The sequence below is a fragment of the Cricetulus griseus genome, chromosome 2 (genome assembly GCF_003668045.3).
Source record: "Cricetulus griseus strain 17A/GY chromosome 2, alternate assembly CriGri-PICRH-1.0, whole genome shotgun sequence".
NCBI classification, from domain to species: Eukaryota; Metazoa; Chordata; class Mammalia; order Rodentia; family Cricetidae; genus Cricetulus; species Cricetulus griseus.
In genome coordinates, this window is record NC_048595.1 from 323,510,624 (window position 1) to 323,530,231 (window position 19,608).

The 19,608-nt window shown below is 37.6% G+C and overlaps 1 protein-coding gene across 2 annotated transcripts in view; it reads right to left on the bottom strand.

Annotated features, from left to right (window-relative positions):
- Rnf180 (ring finger protein 180) overlaps positions 1-19,608 on the bottom strand; it is a 135,830-nt gene that overhangs the window by 102,783 nt on the left and 13,439 nt on the right. For both annotated transcript variants that reach the window (XM_035439137.1, XM_035439136.1), the window contains 2 exons: positions 18,647-19,606; positions 15,638-15,673 (listed from right to left, as the gene is read on the bottom strand). In XM_035439137.1, coding sequence (XP_035295028.1) covers positions 15,638-15,673; positions 18,647-19,606 — 996 coding nt within the window. The remainder of the gene's footprint in view (positions 1-15,637; positions 15,674-18,646; positions 19,607-19,608) is intronic.

Consider the following 19,608-nt stretch of genomic DNA (forward strand, 5'->3'; position numbering starts at 1 on the left):
AACCCCTTAGCAATTGAACTTGTATCCTCAGTGGCAATAACTGAGACCCACAGGTTCTACTTCTAAGTCAGGTTGGCTTGCTGTTTCTCTATCTCATCTGCAGTTCTTACACTTTTGTCTTCATTTCTTCTAAGTAATCTATGAGGGCTGGAATCGACTTCTTCCAAGATCCTGTTCCTGTTGTTATTTTTTACCTCCTCCCATGAATCACACAGTGTTCTTAACAGAATTGAGAAGAGTGAATCATTTCCATAAGGTTTTCAATTTACTTTGCCCAGATTTCTCAGAGGAGTCACTATCTAGGGCAGCTCGAGCCTTACAAAATACCTCTCTTCAATAACATTTGAAAGTCATAACTACTGCTTGAGCCATGAGCTCCAGAATGCTTGATGGGGCAGCAGGCAGGAAAACTACACCTTTTACTAGACATCTCCACCAGAGCTCTTGGATGACAGACCCAGTTGTCAATGAGCAGCAGAGTAATATTTGTAATTAGCCTTTTTCCCCCTACAGCAGTCTCACAATTTGGAATAAAATATTCAACAAACCATGTTGTAAATAGATGTACTACATTTAGGCTTGCTGGTTCATTTACAGAGTACAAGCAGAATAAACATCACTTGATTCTTGAGAACACTAGCATAATGGTCAGTGATCCCTGGATTCAACTTACAGTCACAAGTTGCTTTCCACCCCCAGGAGAAGAATAAACCTGTCTTTGAAGGTAGGGTGTGGAAGTGCATGTAGCCACGAAAACCCTAGATGTCAATTTCCAACATAGGCTGTTCTGTCTCCATGGAAACATCATCACCAATGATCTTAGTGGAGCTTGTGGACATCCTGCTGAAACGACTACATCACCATATATATTACTTTTCTGCTTATATGTCAGGGTCATGATTTGGGTTTTTATTCTTAAGACTCATGAATCCCAAACTTTTTTAAAAAAAAAAAATCCCCCTCCTTCTCAGAGCCTTCACAGGAAGAAGAGGAGCTAGGGCCTTGTTCTGAATTAGGCTTTAGCTAAAAGGAACATGGTGGCTGTATAATGCTCTATATAAATGACCAAATATTCCTCCAGGTCAGATAAAGCTATTTTTAATTCCCTTTCATTCTCTAGAGTAGTACTTTTTATTTCTTTTAAAAACTTGTGAAATAGATGTTAGGAGTCAGTAAGCCCTCCCTTGCTCACAGAGTAGCAGAACTAATATTGTAAAAATAGTGATATTATCATAAGCCATCCAACACAATCTCCCATCAAAATGGCAATGACATTGTTCACAGAACTGAAAACAGACGTAAAGTTAAAACTAATATGGAAACACAATAGACCCCAAAGAGCTAAAGCAACCCTAAACAGAATGAACAATAATGCAGGCAACACAGTTTCTGATGTCAAATTTTACTACAAAGAGCCACAGCAAAAGAGCAAAAGCATCATGGTACTGTCATAAAAACAGAAATGCAGACCAATGGAACAGAACAGGGGACCCAGAAATTAACCTAATTCAGGTATAGAACCTTAATGGCAAAGGTATCTGAAACATACTAGAAGGAAGACCACTTCCTTAATAAATAATGCCAGGAAAACTAAATGTCCATACATAGAAAAGGAAAACTAGATTATTATCTCTGATGCTGTTCACTTTTAAGGTAAATTCAAAATGTCTCAAAATATCCTAAAGTAAGACCTAAAACTACTAGAAGATGGGCAAACATTTTACAATGCAGACAGAGGCAAGGATTTTTTGAAAAGAACTTGAATAGCACATGGAATAATAACAAAAAATGTCAAATGGGATTACAAATTAATTGAAAAGCTTCTGCATAACAAAGAAAAATTCATCAGAATAAAAATCTTTGACAATTATATACCAGACAAGGGATTATTATCTAGAATACATGAAAAACCTTAGAAAGTAATCATATAAAAAAACAACCCCAACTATCTAATCAATAATAGACAAATGAACTAAATAGACAATTCTCAAATCCAAATGACCAATAAATACTTTATACTCAACATTCTTAGCAATCCGGGAAATGCAAATCAAAACACTGCATTGAATCCCATCTTAACCTCGTCTGAATGAAGGAAATGATCAGAGGAAAGCAGGAGCATCACTCACAGATGGCAAGAATGTGAAAGTTGTGCAACCCCCTTGGGGATCAGTGAGGAGGTTTCTCCAAAACACTTAAGGTACAATACCATATGGACCAGGTATCCCACTCTTGGGTATGCACTCCAACAGCTTCTTGTCAAATGATCATAGGGATACTTGCATACCCATGTTCATTTCCATACTGTTCACAAGTAGGACGAGGGACCTATCTATATGTGCATTGACAGATGAGGAGACACAGATGAAATGATACATACTCACAATAGAATTTATTCAAATATAAATAAATAATAACCTTTTAAAGAAAGTGGATGACAGTAGAAATTGTTGTGCTAAACAAAGCAAGCCAGACTCAAATATTCCACATGATTTTGTTTATAGCTGAAACCTAGACTTGATGGAGAGAGACGGGGGGGGGGGGAGGGAGAAGAGAGACTGAATGAGTGAATATGTGTTTCTTCTTTGTAGTCAAGAAATATGTGACTAAGTGGCAAAACCATCCCAGCTTTGGGTTATCTAAGTTTTCCACACTTTCCTCATTACCCTTCCTTCATTTCTAGCCTTCTAGTTAAGCAAGAGATAGAGAGCTTTTCCTTTCACTTCAACTCATTGATGCCACTGTGAGCTTATTAACTAGCATAATTTCAATGTTGTTATGTCTCCAGGAATAGGAGAAAGAAAAGGGAGGAAGGGAAGGGCACAATCAGAACACATGCAACTTTTATCAGTTAAACTCACTGTTTTATGTGGGTTTAGTTTATGATGCCCTATACAATTATATTAGCAACATTAACTATCAATACAAAAAAAAACATAATGATGATACTGAAAAAGCTCAAATGCTGTAAGAATCATAAAAATGTAACAGAGACACAAAATGAGAAAATGCTGTTAAAAAATTGCCTCAGAACCAGGTGGTGAAACAGACCTTTAATCCCAGCACTCATGAGGCCGAGACAGGCAGATCTCTGAGATGAGGCCAGCCTGATCTACAAAATGAGTTCCAGGACAGTCAGAGCTACGCAGAGAAACCCTGTCTCAAAAAACTAAAAAAGGAAAAAAATGGCTCAGAGAGCCTTGTTCATATAATGTTGATACAAACCTCCAATACGTTAAAAATAAAACATGTAGAAACAATAAAACTAAAACAATATGCCCTCTGAAAGTCTAATACAACAAAGATCAATAAAAGGAGATATTCTTATAGTGGTATAGGACTTTTGCTGTCTTGGTTTATTTGAGGTATTGCTTTAGTTTTTGTCTTACTCTTTAGGAAAATGCCAATAATTAGCAAACTTATTTAATGTGAATTAGATGATGGTACTACATTAATGTAAGAGATTTTACATAATTCTCCAGAACCTGCTAGTAGAACAGAATTGAAAAATTCACTTTCTGAGTAAACAGAGACTTTCAAATATATCACAATATATACCCTTCCCTAAACTATTACTGAAGAGTTCAAAGGCCAATTCGAAGTTACAGCCTCTATAGTTAGAATGACTTAGAACCCATGTAGCCAATGAAGTAAATGAATGAGACAGGGAATATAACCCTGCTAATGCCTTGATGTTTGCCCATGAGACTAATTTTGAACACATTTGAGACTTACAACTTCCAGAAACAAAATTCATTTGTATATTTCAACAATAAATTTGTGGTGATTCATTACAGTGGTAATGAGAAATACATTCACCTTCAAAATATGTAGAAGGAACCAAGAGTTTTATTTCCTCATAATACATTTGTTGTATTTATTCTGTTAGATGATGATGATGCTTCATAGAATTTGCCTCATTTGTATTTGCTAATGATTTGAGTTTAAACAGATTATAACTTATTGTGGCTGAAAATAAAAGGAGCATATAGCCATCAGAACTAATTTAACACATGACATAAAAATAACATTAAATGTTTAATGGACAAAAATGTAATTGATGGCAAGAAGTTATTGGCTGATATTATGTTAACTGATCTAACCACCATTTTATTCAAGAATGCAGAAGGATGGTTTGTCAAATGCATGAAGGAACAATGATGAGCATCAAGGTATGAATGGCTCCATGGGAAAACCTGTCTTATATCATTTCACTTTCTTCTCATAACTCACTCTGCAGTGATGCACAGAGCTTGTCATTCATCTCATTCTGAATTTAGGGGCATTCCTACTTCTAGGTAACTGCAATGATACCTCAAACTTAAAACCACAGTGATGTATTTAAATATATTTAAAAGTATCAAAAATGATAATCCAAGGAAACTCTTTCCTTTGAACAAAGTACAAATGTCCCTGCAAAGCTGGTGAACAAAGGGACTCTCAGAATCTCAGCTGGTGGTACAAGAAGAACCTTGTGATTGATCCAGCAAACTTTGTCTTACAAAGAGTAAAATTTCATACGTTTTCATCAAGAGACTGAAATACAGCATTCCATAATGTACTCCAGTACATGAAAGTTTAGCAAGCAGTCTGTTTTGCTCCAGGAGGAGACTTGGTGCCCTCTGGTGTTTGATTTCACCTTTACAAACTAGTCCTTCACAGGAGATCACAGAAACATGGAGCTGAAAGGCAGGATAATGATAAGGCCAATAATGTAGCACGGATTCACAATTTTTAGTGGAAAGTTTTTGTCAGGGATTATTAAATATCCCATTTAATTTCCAGGACATATTAGAAAAGCATTGTTAGAGGGTTGGGTCCTGAGAGAGCGAGAGGGCATAAGAGAGGGGAATGGGGAGTAAATACGATCAAAGTATACTGCACGAAACTGCCAAGGAATAAATAAAAATTAGAGGGAGGAGTGATGAGCAAAGGGGTCAAGACCAGGCTGGAGAAACCAACAGAAACAGCTGACCTGAACAAGGGGGAGCTCATGGACCCCAGACTGACAGCTGGGAAACCAGTATAGGACTGTTCCAGATCCCCTGAACGAGGATGTCAGTTTGGAAGTCTGGGTAATCTATGGGGCCTCTGGTAGTGGATCAGTATTTATTCCTAGTACACTTGGGAGCCCACCCCCCATAGAGGGATACTCTCCCAGGCTAGACACATGGGGTAGGGTCTAAGCCCTGTTCCAAATAATATGACAGACTTTGAAGATCTATGGAAGGCCTCATCCTCCCTGGGGAGTGGAAAGGGGGTAGAATAGGGGGTCGGTGGGGGGCAGGTGAGGAAGGAAGAGAGAGGGAACTGGGATTGACATGTAAAAGAAGCTTGTTTCTAATTTAAAATTTGTCTAATTACAATTATAAAAATAAACTAAGATTACATAAATTTGACAAACATAAAAAAAAAAGTTGAGCCCCTTACATAAAAGAGTCTATACTTCCTTACCCTTCAAGAACAAAGGCAAGTGGTCTAACCTTTTCAGCCAAGAAATGACTAAATAGAACATGATGTTATTAGAGCAGTATGGTTTATTAATGTTTAATAGAGACATACAAGATGGCCTAGGAAGATGATTTCTGTGATAACACAGCCCATTCTAAGAAATAAAACATAATTTAGAGTTTCATCCCTCTACACAGCAACCCAGACTATCAGGGATAACTACTCTCCTAAATTTGGCACTTAAATGACATCTTTTTAAAATTTGTTTCTTTAGGGGTTTTGTTTGTATAACATTGTTATATTCTTTTTAAGGGTAAAAGTAACTTTAAAGTAAGACTTTGTGCAAGATGGTGGTGGTACACACCTTTAATTCCAGTACTTGGGAGGCAGAGGGTGGCCTCTGTGAGCTCAAGGCCAGCCTGGTGCACAGAGCTAGTTCCAGGACTGCTAGGGCTATACAGAGAAACCCTGTCTTGAAGGAAAAAAAAAAGGATGGAAGGAAGAAAGGAAGGAAGGAAGGAAGGAAGGAAGGAAGGAAGGAAGGAAGGAAAAATATTTCGTTAAAAAATAAATCCAAGTGAGACCAATTAAAGTTGATCACACTGAGTCAAAGAGAGGCTCCCAGGCGTGTTGACAGTGAGGGGCCCTCATAGCTGTTACTGTCCTTCACACGGGAGAAGAGTGGGTAGGACTGCCATCCCAGCATAGACACAGTTTAAGGTCTAAATAAGACATGCTACATTATCAGCAACTGGCTGTGGACTTAAAAGTTGTTCTATGGCCACACCACCTAAATGCACCCAGCCTTTCTAAAGGATCTAAGGGGAGAAATGGTTCAGTGAAGGAGAAACTCAACTGGAGATATTTTGGCCTTGGCTGATTTGGTAAGTGAAGCCACATGTGGAGACTTAGAATGGAAACTCAAGGCAGTGTTCCCAGAGCCATACAAGGTCAAAAGAGCTGGAGCCAGGAGCTTGTTCTGCTCATTAAACAAAGCACAAAGCTCCAGTTCCTGGGGCTCACTGGCTAGCCTTACAAACAACCTAGAGTCTTTGTCTGTGGCTATCAAAGTATCTGAGACTGCATGGTTTATAAAGAATAAAAAGTTACTCCTCACAATTCTAGAGGGTGGGAAGTCCAGGATCGAGGTACAGGCATGTGTTCTACTGAGGGCCTCTTGGCTTCATCCTCACTTGGCAGAAAACAGGAGGTTGAGAAAACAAGCTAACCAAATATTGAGAGGAAAAAAAATGTGTATGTGTGTGTTTTTTTTTCATTGCTTCCTGGATTTTAAAAACTTTGTTTATTTTTGAGATTATAATTTCATTACAACATTTCTTCCTTCCCTTTCCTACCTCCAAAATTCCTATAAACCCTCCCTGCTTCCCTTTAAGTTCATGGCCTCTTTTTTCACTAATTGTTACTGCATGCATACATGTATTTGGATATGCATACATATTCCTAAATAGAATCTGTTGAGTCCTATGATATTACCTGTATGCACTGTTTCAGAGCTGACTTCACGCTCCCTGCTTGCTACAGTTGCCTATGTTTTTTTTATGTAGTGTTCAGGCTTTTCTTCATCCAGTTTGGCATGTCCACTGTCTGGATGTTTTTTGGGAAAAAATAATTTTTAAGACCAAAGTCTAGATGTGTACCTCTGATAAGCCTGGTGCTTTCTATGTAGCCCAGTCTGGCCTCAAGTGTGGCAAGTCCTCCTGCCTCAGCCTTGTGACAGTCAGGATTAATGGAGTGAGTTACCAGGCCTGACTTCTAACATCACCTCATTGGCAACAGCTGAACTTTGGAGAGGGCACTTTGTACTTTAGCAACTGGGAAGATCATGCAGATCTCTTGATGTTCTTGTCTCCCACCCCAGTTTCTGAGCAGGATGATGCTCACTTCAGCTACCCTGCCATTGTAAGAGCTCTGCTCTAGTGACCTAACAGTTCCTGTAAATCAGTCCACACAGTCAATGCCTTATGCTGTGCCTGCAGTAAAGCTTAGGAAATACCCACTGCTGAAGTCATCACTCACCACACTTCTCTATTGCCTATTGCCTCCTGCTCTGACAGAATGCACCCTCTCAATGCCAAGTGGAGGAAAGCAGACTGAATATGCAAAGTGTTACTTGCAAGTAAATGTTTATACTGCTTTTTAACACACACACACACACACACACACACACACACACACACACACACACACACACACGATCTAGGCCAACTGAAGTATAATCTCTATAGTAAAATTAACTGGAATTTTTTTTGGGGGGGTGTTGAGACAGGGTTTCTCTGTGGCTTTGGAGGCTGTCCTGGAACTAGCTTTTATGGACCAGGGTGGTCTTGAACTCACAGAGATCTGTTTGCCTCTGCCTCCCGAGTGCTGGGATAAAGGCATAACTGAAAATTTTTTAAGGCTCCTACTGGAAATCCAACATGCATCCAGGGTTAAGAACCACTGCGAGTCTCTTAAGTCATTTATCATGTCCGAAGCATGAGATACAAGATTTATTCGTTCAAGTCATCCAGTGGACATCTATTTGCCAATCTCCAGCTGTAAACCTGGGCACAGTGCTTCCAAGAACCATCCAGCAGCTATGTGGCTCCCACGGACTCAGCATGCTAATCACAACTGTGTCACAATTCTTCTTCAGCCAATCAACTCCTCCCTTTCTCTCTAATTAATTTTCATATATCATATCTCTTCCCACCCCCTCTCTCCCAGATAGCCTTGGGATTTTATCTATGTGTGTTTTTGGATTTTCAGCTGTATCCTAAGGTCTTGGCCAAAGCTATACGACAAGTAAACTATCATCCACAATGGTGTGTATATCTTCCCCATTGCCTAAGAGGTCTCAGAGGGAAGGATAGTATTTTATTTATCATTGCAGCCTCCATTCTGAGCACTGTTTCCAACAGAGCAAACCAGCAAAAGAGCATTATTTAAAGGAAGGGAAAGATGAGTGAAGAAGAAAGGTATAGAATTTTAAAAATGCTTTCCTCAGTCATCACAAAAGGTAAAATAGGCCAGATGTGGTGGCACATACCTTTTTCTGACTCAGACTGGTGGATCTCTATGAGTTCAATGGCAGTCTAGTTTATATAGCTCAGGCCAGCAAGCAGGTGGGGTGGGGAGATAAAATAAGTGGCGAAATAAGAAAACCTTTTAATTTTATTTGTTTAATTGTGTGTGTTCAAGCCACTGCACATGTGTGGAGGTCAGAGGACAACTTGCCGGAGCCAGTTCACTCATTCTACCCTTTGTGTCTATGGGACAGAACTCAGGTCAACAAGCTTAGTGACCACTGTCTTTACCTTCTGGGTTAGCTCACTGGATGAACTTTTAATTGGGGAAGTGGACTTGTAGAACTTATTTCAGTTTCTTTCAACTTCATTTTTTTCTAGCCAAAGAGCATGGTAACTGAAATTACCTCAGAAAATGGTGGCAGCATTAAATGAACTAAGCACTCAGGAAAATATCTGTCCTACAGGAAGATGAAGTAGGCAGAATACTAACTGGCTACCAATATGGAGATGCCCAGTTCCTTATTCCTGGAAACTGTGATCCTCATCATGATCATCATCGTTGTCGTCGTCGTCGTCATCATCATTCAGCAATATGTGTTTTTGTAGTGAGTTAAGGACCTCAAAATGGGGAAATGGTCACTCTGGATGATCTGAATGTTCCTACCATAAAGACAGGAATTATTAGAGTCGGGAAGTGGGCTGGACAGACGGCTCAGCAGTAAAAAGTGCTGCTGTTATTCCAGAGGACCGGAGTATGGCTCTCAGCACCCATATCAGCCAGCTCATATCTGCATGTGATTCTAGCTCCAGGGGATGCAACACCCTCTGCTGGTCTCTGTGAGTACACTCTCACATGTGACAGACAGATGCACACACACACACACACACACACACACTTAACTGTTGTTTTCTGCAAGGAGATGCAAATAAAAAACAAAGATTGCAGCACCATTGTTACTAGATGAAACATGAGCCAATGAATGGAAACGTGTTGTTGCTTTAATAAGCAAGGAAGAGGTTCTGCCCCCAAAACCCTGCCAATACCTTGTCTTTAGCAACAGAAGGCCCATTTTCAGACTGCAAGCTTGAGCACTGTCAGAAGATAAAATCATGCTGTCTTGGGCTGCCACATTTGTGGAGATTACTGAGAACAGCAATGGGAAGCTGATATAAGGATCTGACAGTTAGCATTTTCTCCTTTCTGTTGCAAAGTCCTTCTGAGTCAACATCAAGAGAGACATATCACAATAGTACATATTTGTGATCTGTGAACTACATCCCAAAACTTTATAAGGAAATAACAGTTAACACAGCAGGCCTATATACACTTATAAGGTTAGCCTTGTCTGGTATGCAAGATCTTGAAGTGCTAATTTGGGGCGGGGTGTGGGGGGAGGTCCCAACATACTGCTTGTAAGAGTGGCACTGATGTTCTTTAACTGTGATTTATGCTGAACACTTGCTACCATTTGGGAGTCTGAAACTTCTGTGTGAGCTAAGTGGAAAGTGTCTACATGACTACTCTCCTATGAAAACCTCAGGGGATAAGGCTATGAACCTGCCTAGAGAACAGCAGTTTATATTTGTCACAGCTTACCCTGGGGGAATTAAGCACATGCTAAAACACTCAGTGAGAAAAGGCTCTTCAAATATAAACCCATATTTTAAAAATTCCTGAGCATGTGCATATGCTAGGTATTGTGCAAAGCATTAGAAATTTTTGACCTATGCAATTATTTAAAGTAAAGGCATCAACTCTAAGCAACCTCTAACAAACAAATGCAATTTTAAAATGTAAATAGATAAACAAACGAAACTTAAAAAATACCAACCTATTGAGGATCTAAATGCTTTTGCATTAATAAATGAAGACAGTGGCAAGCTTATACTTAAAGTATAATTTGACACAAAGAAGACTTAATTTGACACAAATAAACATTGGTCTGGTCTATCTCAAGACTGTTGGTCATGATGTTTATTAACTTTATTAGTTTTATTTTTTTCTTAAAGACCACTTCATGAATATGCTTCTGAATTAATAAAACTATCAGTAATCTGTGTCATCAAATTAAACGACACCCTTTCCTACAAAAAATGAACACAGCATAATTCCTCATCAATTGAATATTATTATAATTGTAAAGTACAACCAAATACATATCTGCAGCATAATTTTTATCTAATTTGAAGATGATAAATTTAATAATAAAAAACTAAATTGACTTAAGGACCCACCCCCCAAAAAAACACCTCAAAACGATGCCAATGTGCAAATCCACAAAAACAAAACAGGGCCTTTGTGGTAGGTACATATGATATGTTCTACATCAACCTGAACAAGGGCATCTTTAGTATGATTTATTAGCCTCTATTTTCTCCAGTGCATTAGTCACATCCTTTATAAAACAACACAATTAACCTGAACTCATTTAGACTGCTAAGAAAGATGTATGAGAATTTCTGTAGTGACTAAGTGGTTATTGTAAATCATTCTACATACAAAGATACACAGTCAGTTATTTTAGGGTTTCATGTAAAATACATCCCACCCAGAAACATTAGACAAAATATTTGTAAATAGTTTCCTGTCACTTTTAAAGAAAGATCTTGTTTGCTTTCAAATAGGTCCAGAGAGGCATAGCAGAACAAAACCTTTTCAGTTCAAATAGATTGACACCGAGATATTATGTAGCTCATAAGTAGTAACTCTGGTTGATGTTTTTGTAAATTTGCTCAAAATTCTGTTTTTTTTTTTCTTTTTTTTCCACACAACATATACTGATTACCGGTTTCTCCTCCTATTATTGCCTTTTCTGTCTCTCCTTAGAAAACAATACAGGTGACTAAGGGATAATAATAAGATAAAATATAAAAAGATAAAAACAAACAAATCATGCTGGGCATTGGTGGCGCATGCCTTTAATCCCAGCACTCAGGAGCAGAGGCCAGCAGATCTCTGTGAGTTTGAGACCAGCCTGGTCTGCAGATTGAGTGCCAGGATAGGCTCCAAAGCTACACAGAGAAACCCTGTCTTGAAACAAACAAACAAACAAAAAATCGTAAAATACAAGAAACAAATAAACAGAAGGACAAGAGCCCAAGAAAAGGTACAAGAAACAGACACAGGGACCCACTGGTTCTCACACTCAGGAATCCCATAAAATCACTAAACTAGATGCAACAGACCTGTAGAATAAAACGGGTAAAATAAACAAACAAACAAATAAATGAATAAATAAATAAAAACACAGCTCAGACATAAAATTATAAGATAAGGAATAGCCAAAGATGCCATTGAGTTTTTGTTTTCTCTGTTGGCCATCTACTGAAGGGAATGTGGCCTCCTCATAAGAGTAGTTTGTTTTCCCAGTGAGACTCCCTTGAAGAAAAGGAAATTTTCATTTCAAGTGGTTATCATTTGGAGACAAAAATGCTGATATTTTTAACTTTGTGGCTTTACTTCCCAATTGGCGGACTAAGTGGACCAAGGAAATCTTAAATAATATTAGAAAATAGTTTGAATGAAATATTTAAAATGCTAAATTAAAAGTAAGTTATTAAAATAATACAATTAATATAATGTAGTGTATAATATATAATTAATTAATAGAGTAATTACAAGGAAATTTGACATTAAATGCTTAGTAGTTCAAAAAGAAAAGTGTCAAACCAGTAACTTCCTATTGCTTAGAAATTTAGAAAAGATGAGCAAAATTTTAAAAAGTAAATAATAAACAGCAGAAATTTCTGAAAAAATAAACATTGAGAAGTAAAGAGCTGCTTTTTAAGAAGAATAAAATTGAAAAAATTTTGTTGGGGGAGAAAGAGAAGGGAAGGTAGAGAGAGAGGAGGAGGAAACACACAGATTGTCAGATCCAGATGGAAAATTGGATACCCAATGGACAAGGACAGCACTGAGTGATGCTACCATGTAATTTTGACAATGTACTTACCACTTTGAAAACAAACTACTGAACCCAACACCAAATAGATAGCCTGGACCATGGCTAAAATCCTCCTATCAAAACAGTATCTAGACACAGATAGTTTTATTACAAATATTTGAATGAAAATAGTATTAATTCTCCACAGTATTTTTCAGAATATAGAAAAGTATGAAACTATCTTACCTCAAAATGTCATCACTACCTTAATATATAAACCAGAGAATGACCAGAATAAAGCACAGCATGGAAAACTTCAGACTTTTAACTTTTATGAGCAGAGGCAAAATTTCCTCTAGTTCTAACAATATAGGGAAAGAAAGATACAACATAATACCAAAAGTCAAGTTCACTGTGGGAATGTGAGACCTGCTTAATAACTGATAATTAATACCAACACTGAAGGTATACAATCAGCTTCTGACAAAAGTCTACATTCATGGTGATGCTTTCTTGATTCTGTAAGAACCTCAGAGAGAATGTGCACAGAAACATCTGAATATATAAGACCTCACACTAAAAGAAAAACAACCAAGTGTTATGCTGTTAACATCAAGAAAGATATAGGGGTGTCTCTCCCCCTTCTTCTAGTCAACATTATCCTGGGGTTCCACCAATGAATTGATAGGCAAAGGAAAGGGGAAGGGAGAGAAACTCCATATTAGAAAAGGAGAAGTATTGCTGTTTTTATCTGCAAACCAAGTGTGCTGATTTGAATAAGAATGGTCCCCACAGGCTCATATATTTGAATACTTGGTCATTAGGGAGTGATATTACTTGAGAAGGATTAGGAGGAGTGGGTGTGGCCTTGTTGGAGGAAGTGTGTTACTGGGGGTGGGTTATGAGGTTTCAAATGCTCAAGTTGGGCCCAGTGTCTTTCTCTTCTTGCTGCCTGCTAATTGGACGTAAACTCTTAGCTTTCTCCCCAGCACCATGTGTGCCTCCATGCTTCCCACTATGGTCCTAATGGACTAAACCTCAGAACTGTAAGGTAGCCCAATTAAATGTTTTCCTTTATAGGAGTTGCCATTGTCATGGTGTCTCTTCACAGCAATAGAACACTGACTAAGATATCAAGTAATCATCTAAGTAAAAAATTCCAATTTTGGCATCTACCAGAAGAGAACAGTGGACTACAGTTACTAATAGGTGACGGCTGAAAGAGTACAGCACACTAGATTAACATAGAGCATTGTATTTCCATGCATTACAACTAATAACTAGAAAGTGACATTTTAAAAATAAATCTGACAAGAGATGTCAAGTACCTGTACTTCATGAATCCCAAGATAGAAAGTCAAAACCAAAATAGTACTAAATATTAAAAATGTATCTTAAACAAAAATAAATAACTTTTCCTGAAAAGGTATAAATGTAATTAACCATTTATAAGTTCTGAATGCTAAAATCTGCAAATACTAATGAAAACTTAAAGATCTGTGTGTGGCAGGGAGGGTCTATTATGTTCATGGACTAGGAAAGTCACAGCAGACACAGTATGGCTCTGCAAGATGACCTCTAGATGTAACACAATTTCAAAGTCCCAATAGAATTTATTGTCAAGTTTCATCCTAAATTTTCTATGTGAAACCACAGGAAGAGAATTTTCAAAAGGAACAACAAAGTTGGTAGAGGCACAGCACAGAATTTTGCTTTAGGTCTACTATAGAACTCTAACAGAAAAGGGCCTACTTTCACAGAACAAAGATAAAGAGATCAACAAACAGAAAGTTACATACATGTCCAACTGATTTTCAGTTAAATGACAAAAAACATTTCCATGGAGAAAGGATAGTGCTTTCAATAAATGGTACAGAAACAATTTCATACCACTATTAAAAACTATACTTTGACTTAAACTTCATAATTGATTTTTAAAATGTCAGTTCAACATAAATCAAAATTCTCTATGACCATAAAACTTTCAGGAAAAAACATTGGAAAACACCTTTTATAATAACCTCAAGCTATCTAAGAGGTGTAAGGTATACTATTATACCAAAAACTGGAGCAATTAAAAACTGCATTTGACAATTGGACTTCAAACATTCATTGGGTTTGCTTTCCAGGGAAATATTGTAACATGAATACAAATACAAATAGGCTGGGTAGGATAAAATAGTATACTATAAATCCTACATCTGATATAGGATTTGTACCCAAATATATGAAGAATTCCTAAAATTGAACAGGAAGAAATCCAGAAATGTCCTTTGCCTTCTTGGCAGCCCTATCTTCACTAGAGGCCAGAGCTGCTTGGAGTGTCTGGGGGCTCTGTTTCACAATCTGGTTCCTTAATGATTTTAGAGTTACCTCTTTGGAGGGGCAAAGGTAAGAGTAGCAATAAAGGAGTAGTAAGAAAAAATCCCTTCTAGTTAAGAGAATAGAATTTCTGGCCTGAGTGGATTGATTTCATGGCCAAGGGACCACCCACAGGCTGGAGGAACTATCCCTAGGAAGGCTGACTCACCTCAAACCCTGCCAATCGATGGGTGGGATAATTATCCTTTAATGAGATACCTTCCCTTATCTACTTCAGCACAGTCTGCTCTAGAGCCAGGGACATGCTACATTGGAAAGTCTTGCCAGTGTTTCCTAATTACTCAGAAGAAAAGGCAAAGCCTATGTTCTTTTCTCCATCTACCTCTTTTCTAAGTATGGCTTCCCTAACACTTTCAGTTTTCCCTTCTGTCTTCCATGCCTCTCATCTGGACAGTGCTGAAGTTTACAGCTTGCCTATCTGCAATATTTTTCTTTTAAACTCTAGTAAAATTGGCCTCCAGCTTATAGAGGAGTGCACACAAAAAAATTGAACATATATGAACACATTTGAAGAAGATGACACTCAGGATTTGGTGAACAGAATTACTGAAAACTGGTTGTGGTTTCTCTTTGATAGCAATTTTATTTATATCTTCAAACTAAGAGTTTTAGTAATATGTCAATACTACTATTAATAATTTCTAGCAAGGTTTATAAATGAAAACTAGGCACATGAAATTAGGGGTAAAACTGAAACATAAAACTGAAGTCTGACACTAGTAAACATAGTATTTGAGTAACTGAAACAAAAAGAATTAAAGAAAAGCAGCTGTTTGCCTTCATGGATGCACAGAAGTGAGAAATGTCATCCCTTGCTGTGTGGAGTACACAGTGGTACAGATGCCTGGGAAACAGTTTGACAGTTTCTTGTATAACTAAATACACACTTACCATATGATCCAGCAACCCCACTCCTGAGTATTTACCCTAGAGAAATAAAAAATATTAATTTATTCAAAATTATGTACATGAGTGTTTATAACAGTTGGATTCATATCTGTTAACACCAGAGACAATCTACTCATCTTTTTATGCTGGAGAAATCATGCCTCATTTATAGGATGGAATACTGTTGAGCAGTAAAAAGAACACACTATAGCTATAGATAAATGTCATACACAAGTTTGCTTATTAAACAATGTCAGTCTCTACAGCACATACTTTATGACTCCATTTCTACATCATCATTTTATAACATTATCAATAAGTAAAAAATAAAGTAATGGAGAACAGATTAGTACTCCTCAAGGGTTGGTTAAAGACAGACAACGCATGACTTGAAAGCATGCAGGACAAGGGATTCCTCTATATCCCCACTGTCTGGACATGAGATGAGCCTATACAAGCATTTAAATCATACAGTATATACCAGGAGTAAACACATTTTAATATGTGACAATGAAGAAAAAAATGTTTGACTGGTAGTTGAATGCAGCGCAGTGCTATGCTTTCCCCGAAGACGATGCTCAATACATCTTTGTTGAATAGAACAGTAATTCTATTTAATTGACTGTAGTTTCTCTTTTGATAGCAATCTTCTATTTTCAAACTTTCAGTGTTTTAGCAAAATAGTAATACTTTTTCTATCATGGTATATATCGTGAAAATATTTCAAACTTAAAACTTCATTTAAAACGCCAAGTGACAGAAATGTAGCATTCCTAACCAATTATTTGAAACTCTAACAAATACCATTAGTAAGATCTCAACGATAAGAAAACTAAAATACTGGTGAGAAAAGTTAAAAATGATAAAAAGGTGGCAGTACCTTGTGTTCATAGACTGGGAGAGTAAACTGTCAGCATGCCTGTACTACCTACAGATTTAGTGCAATTCCAATCAAAGTGCCAATGATAGTCTCCAAAATCTCAAGAGCAAAACTAATAACCTAACTGAAAAAAATAAGTATTCTTTTTGGTTCAGTTAAAAAAATTATTTAAAATTTTAATTACTAATAATGGTAACCATTACTTTGTATATGTGATTATCTTTCTCATTAAAAAAAAGGAGCAGACTCTGGGCCAGGGCATAGCTCAGAGGTAGAAAAGTTACTTTGCACAGCCAAATCCCTGAGTTCTTTCCCTCTTGCAGCAAGGAAGTCACTACCCAGGCCTTTGCTACCTCAAGCAGGCATTTGATCAATGTTCATGGAATGAATCTTGGTTGAACATAGAGAACTTGTCAAATTATCCCATCATTTTTATCTCAGACATGAACTCTTTATAGAATCTGTCTTTCTGCTTAAATCAGCAAGATGGACTTTCTATAGTTATTATTTCTAGCTCTAACAACAGTATACACAGAATCGTAAAGTCACAGATTTCCTGTTGAAGATGTACTGGGCATGTACTTGTCTGTAGTACCTGTGTACCCAGATAAGCCTGTTAGGGTTCTGCTGTTATTCTTTACTCACACAGGTCATAGGTCTGAATAAGATTCATCAATTCTTATTATTATACTATTAAATATACTAGCCAAATTCAATGCATCTCAATGAATAAAAACCATTTCCTCTATCAAAAAAATTCAACACTTAATTCTGCACTTGCCTCTCTCCAAACTCTTACACTTTACGTTTGAAATGATTAATGATATAACTGAGGTTTTCAAAGGGATCTAACCTAAGAATTACATCAATTCTCAAAACTCTGATATCATTTGCATATGTCATCAGTATATGGTAAATATAATTACCACAACTTTTTAAAATGTTTTGTTTGCAAAAGAATTATTTCAGAACCCTGTAAATTGTTTTGAAGATGTTTTTTTCTGGATATCATTTAACATCTGATCATTTCTAATTTACTTAGATATAAATAAACTTCTTCATAAACATTTTTATTATAGCTTTGAAGAATTTTACAATGAGCGATGATGCAAAAATACTCATTTTCTTAGTGTATACTTTGCTATTACATTACACTATCATTTACAAATAATCTAAACTGGGGTGTTCTTATTGCTATCAGCAACAAGTCAAAAATGCAACAGATCATACCTGTTAATTATGCTTTGTAACTAAAGAAGAAAATACTTCTAATCTAGCTGAAGTACTACTCACTACAGTAATTTAATGAGTTCACCTAACAAATATGCAAAGTAGCTTCAGCATTATATTAATTCTTAGAATATTGTTAATATAGAATACTGTAACAAGAAGTACCATCCATTACTAATAAGCAAACAATAAATGTAATCTTCAAAAAAGAGTTTTACACAGAAAAATACTGGCTCCCAAACTTTCAAATTTCAAAGCTTGTCCTCCATTGACTTTAATTGGTTTCCATAGTAGATAAATCTGATTGTCTCCTTTTATCCACACAACCATGGAAAAACTGTAAGAAACACACAAGGAGTTCAAATACTAGGGAGTCAAACTCTGCTACAAAATGTCAGTCTGACTAAATTCCCCTTCTATGTCTCCACATTCAGCAGTTACTCATGTCTGGACCACATGAGCATTTGAATACAGTTTCTTGCATATTTAATCAGAATAAATGTGATAAAAAGTGAATGAACTGTTACCAGATTAGGCTTGGAAAGACATTTTTTTTTCACTCAGCCTGAAATAAAACCATAGCAAAACCAATCTAAACATGGGATAGATTTAAAATACTTGTGACAAACCATCCAACCTCACTAGCATAAGGTCCTCTCATGTATTAGCAGAATTGGGGGAAATTGCAAAAGGGACTTTTTTTGAACATATCTGAAGCATAGGAGCAGGGCTACACAGTGCCAAAGATGGGAGGGCTGTGTAATTATTAAGTGTACATAGAGTCATGGCATCTCAAAACTTAAAACTGAGGTTTTAGAATACCAATTAGCCTCTGTTCCGAAAGCCCCAGTACTTATAATGCTGTCTGTATTTTTGCTGAACTCTGATTTTAAAGCACTTACCTGCTTCTGTAGCCATCTTTCATGCCTCCTCCGTTGCCTTCTTAGAGTCCTCAACTTGCTCCTTTCTCTGCTATTCAGCCTGTGGTTAATAGTGCCCAAGGGAAAACTGGCAGAACGCAGAAAGTCCAGAGGGGAGAGGTGTTCTTCTTGGTCGGAGGCGTCCAGAACGCCCCTCCCCACTGAGGGCAGATCCATCAGGAATGTCAGGCTGTTAGCATTAGCGTGATCTGAGTATAGGGAAGAAGCTTCTAGGCCACACTGAAATTCTCTTCCTCTTTGTGCCTGGGTCTCATGGGCAGACACTGAAAGTCTATGCAGCAGCATATTCGGATCAAAACTGGGTGGGTTTTGAAGGGAGCAGCCACTTTTCCCACACGGCGAAGCCAAGCCGGAGAGGTCAATGGGCTGGGTTTCATTTAGCTGGGGATAAGCGGCAGTCTTACTATGTATTTCATAGAAAGTGGGTAATAAAGGCAGTGTCTCATTGATGTTCAGGTCCAAACTGTGTGACTTTCTATGCGAAGCTTTGGAAGTGCACCTGCTGGTCGCAAGCTCAGGAACAAAAGGCTGGTATTTTGGATCCCATGCTTTGAAGAGCAGTTTCTCATTCTTCATATCAAAATACGTGGCTCGCACCTCCAGGCAAAGTGCTTCTGTTAGTCTTCCAAGGCCGTTATTGTTTCGGGCCATGTTCAAAAGCCTGTGGTTTCTGATTTTGGAGCCACCACCTGTCACCAGAGCCTCCTTATCACAACCTGACTGGACTCCAGGATGTGACAAGTATTTCAGCACTGGCCTCATTAGGTTGCTTGTCTGCGCTGGTTGGTGATCAGTCCGGCTCTTGCAGAGATGTACAGCTGCAAGCTGGCCACAGGAACATTTTGGAGTGCTGACAAAATTAAAGCCCCCTAATCGGGCCCCACAGAAAGGACAATTCAGTTTCCCAACTGTCCACTGGGCCT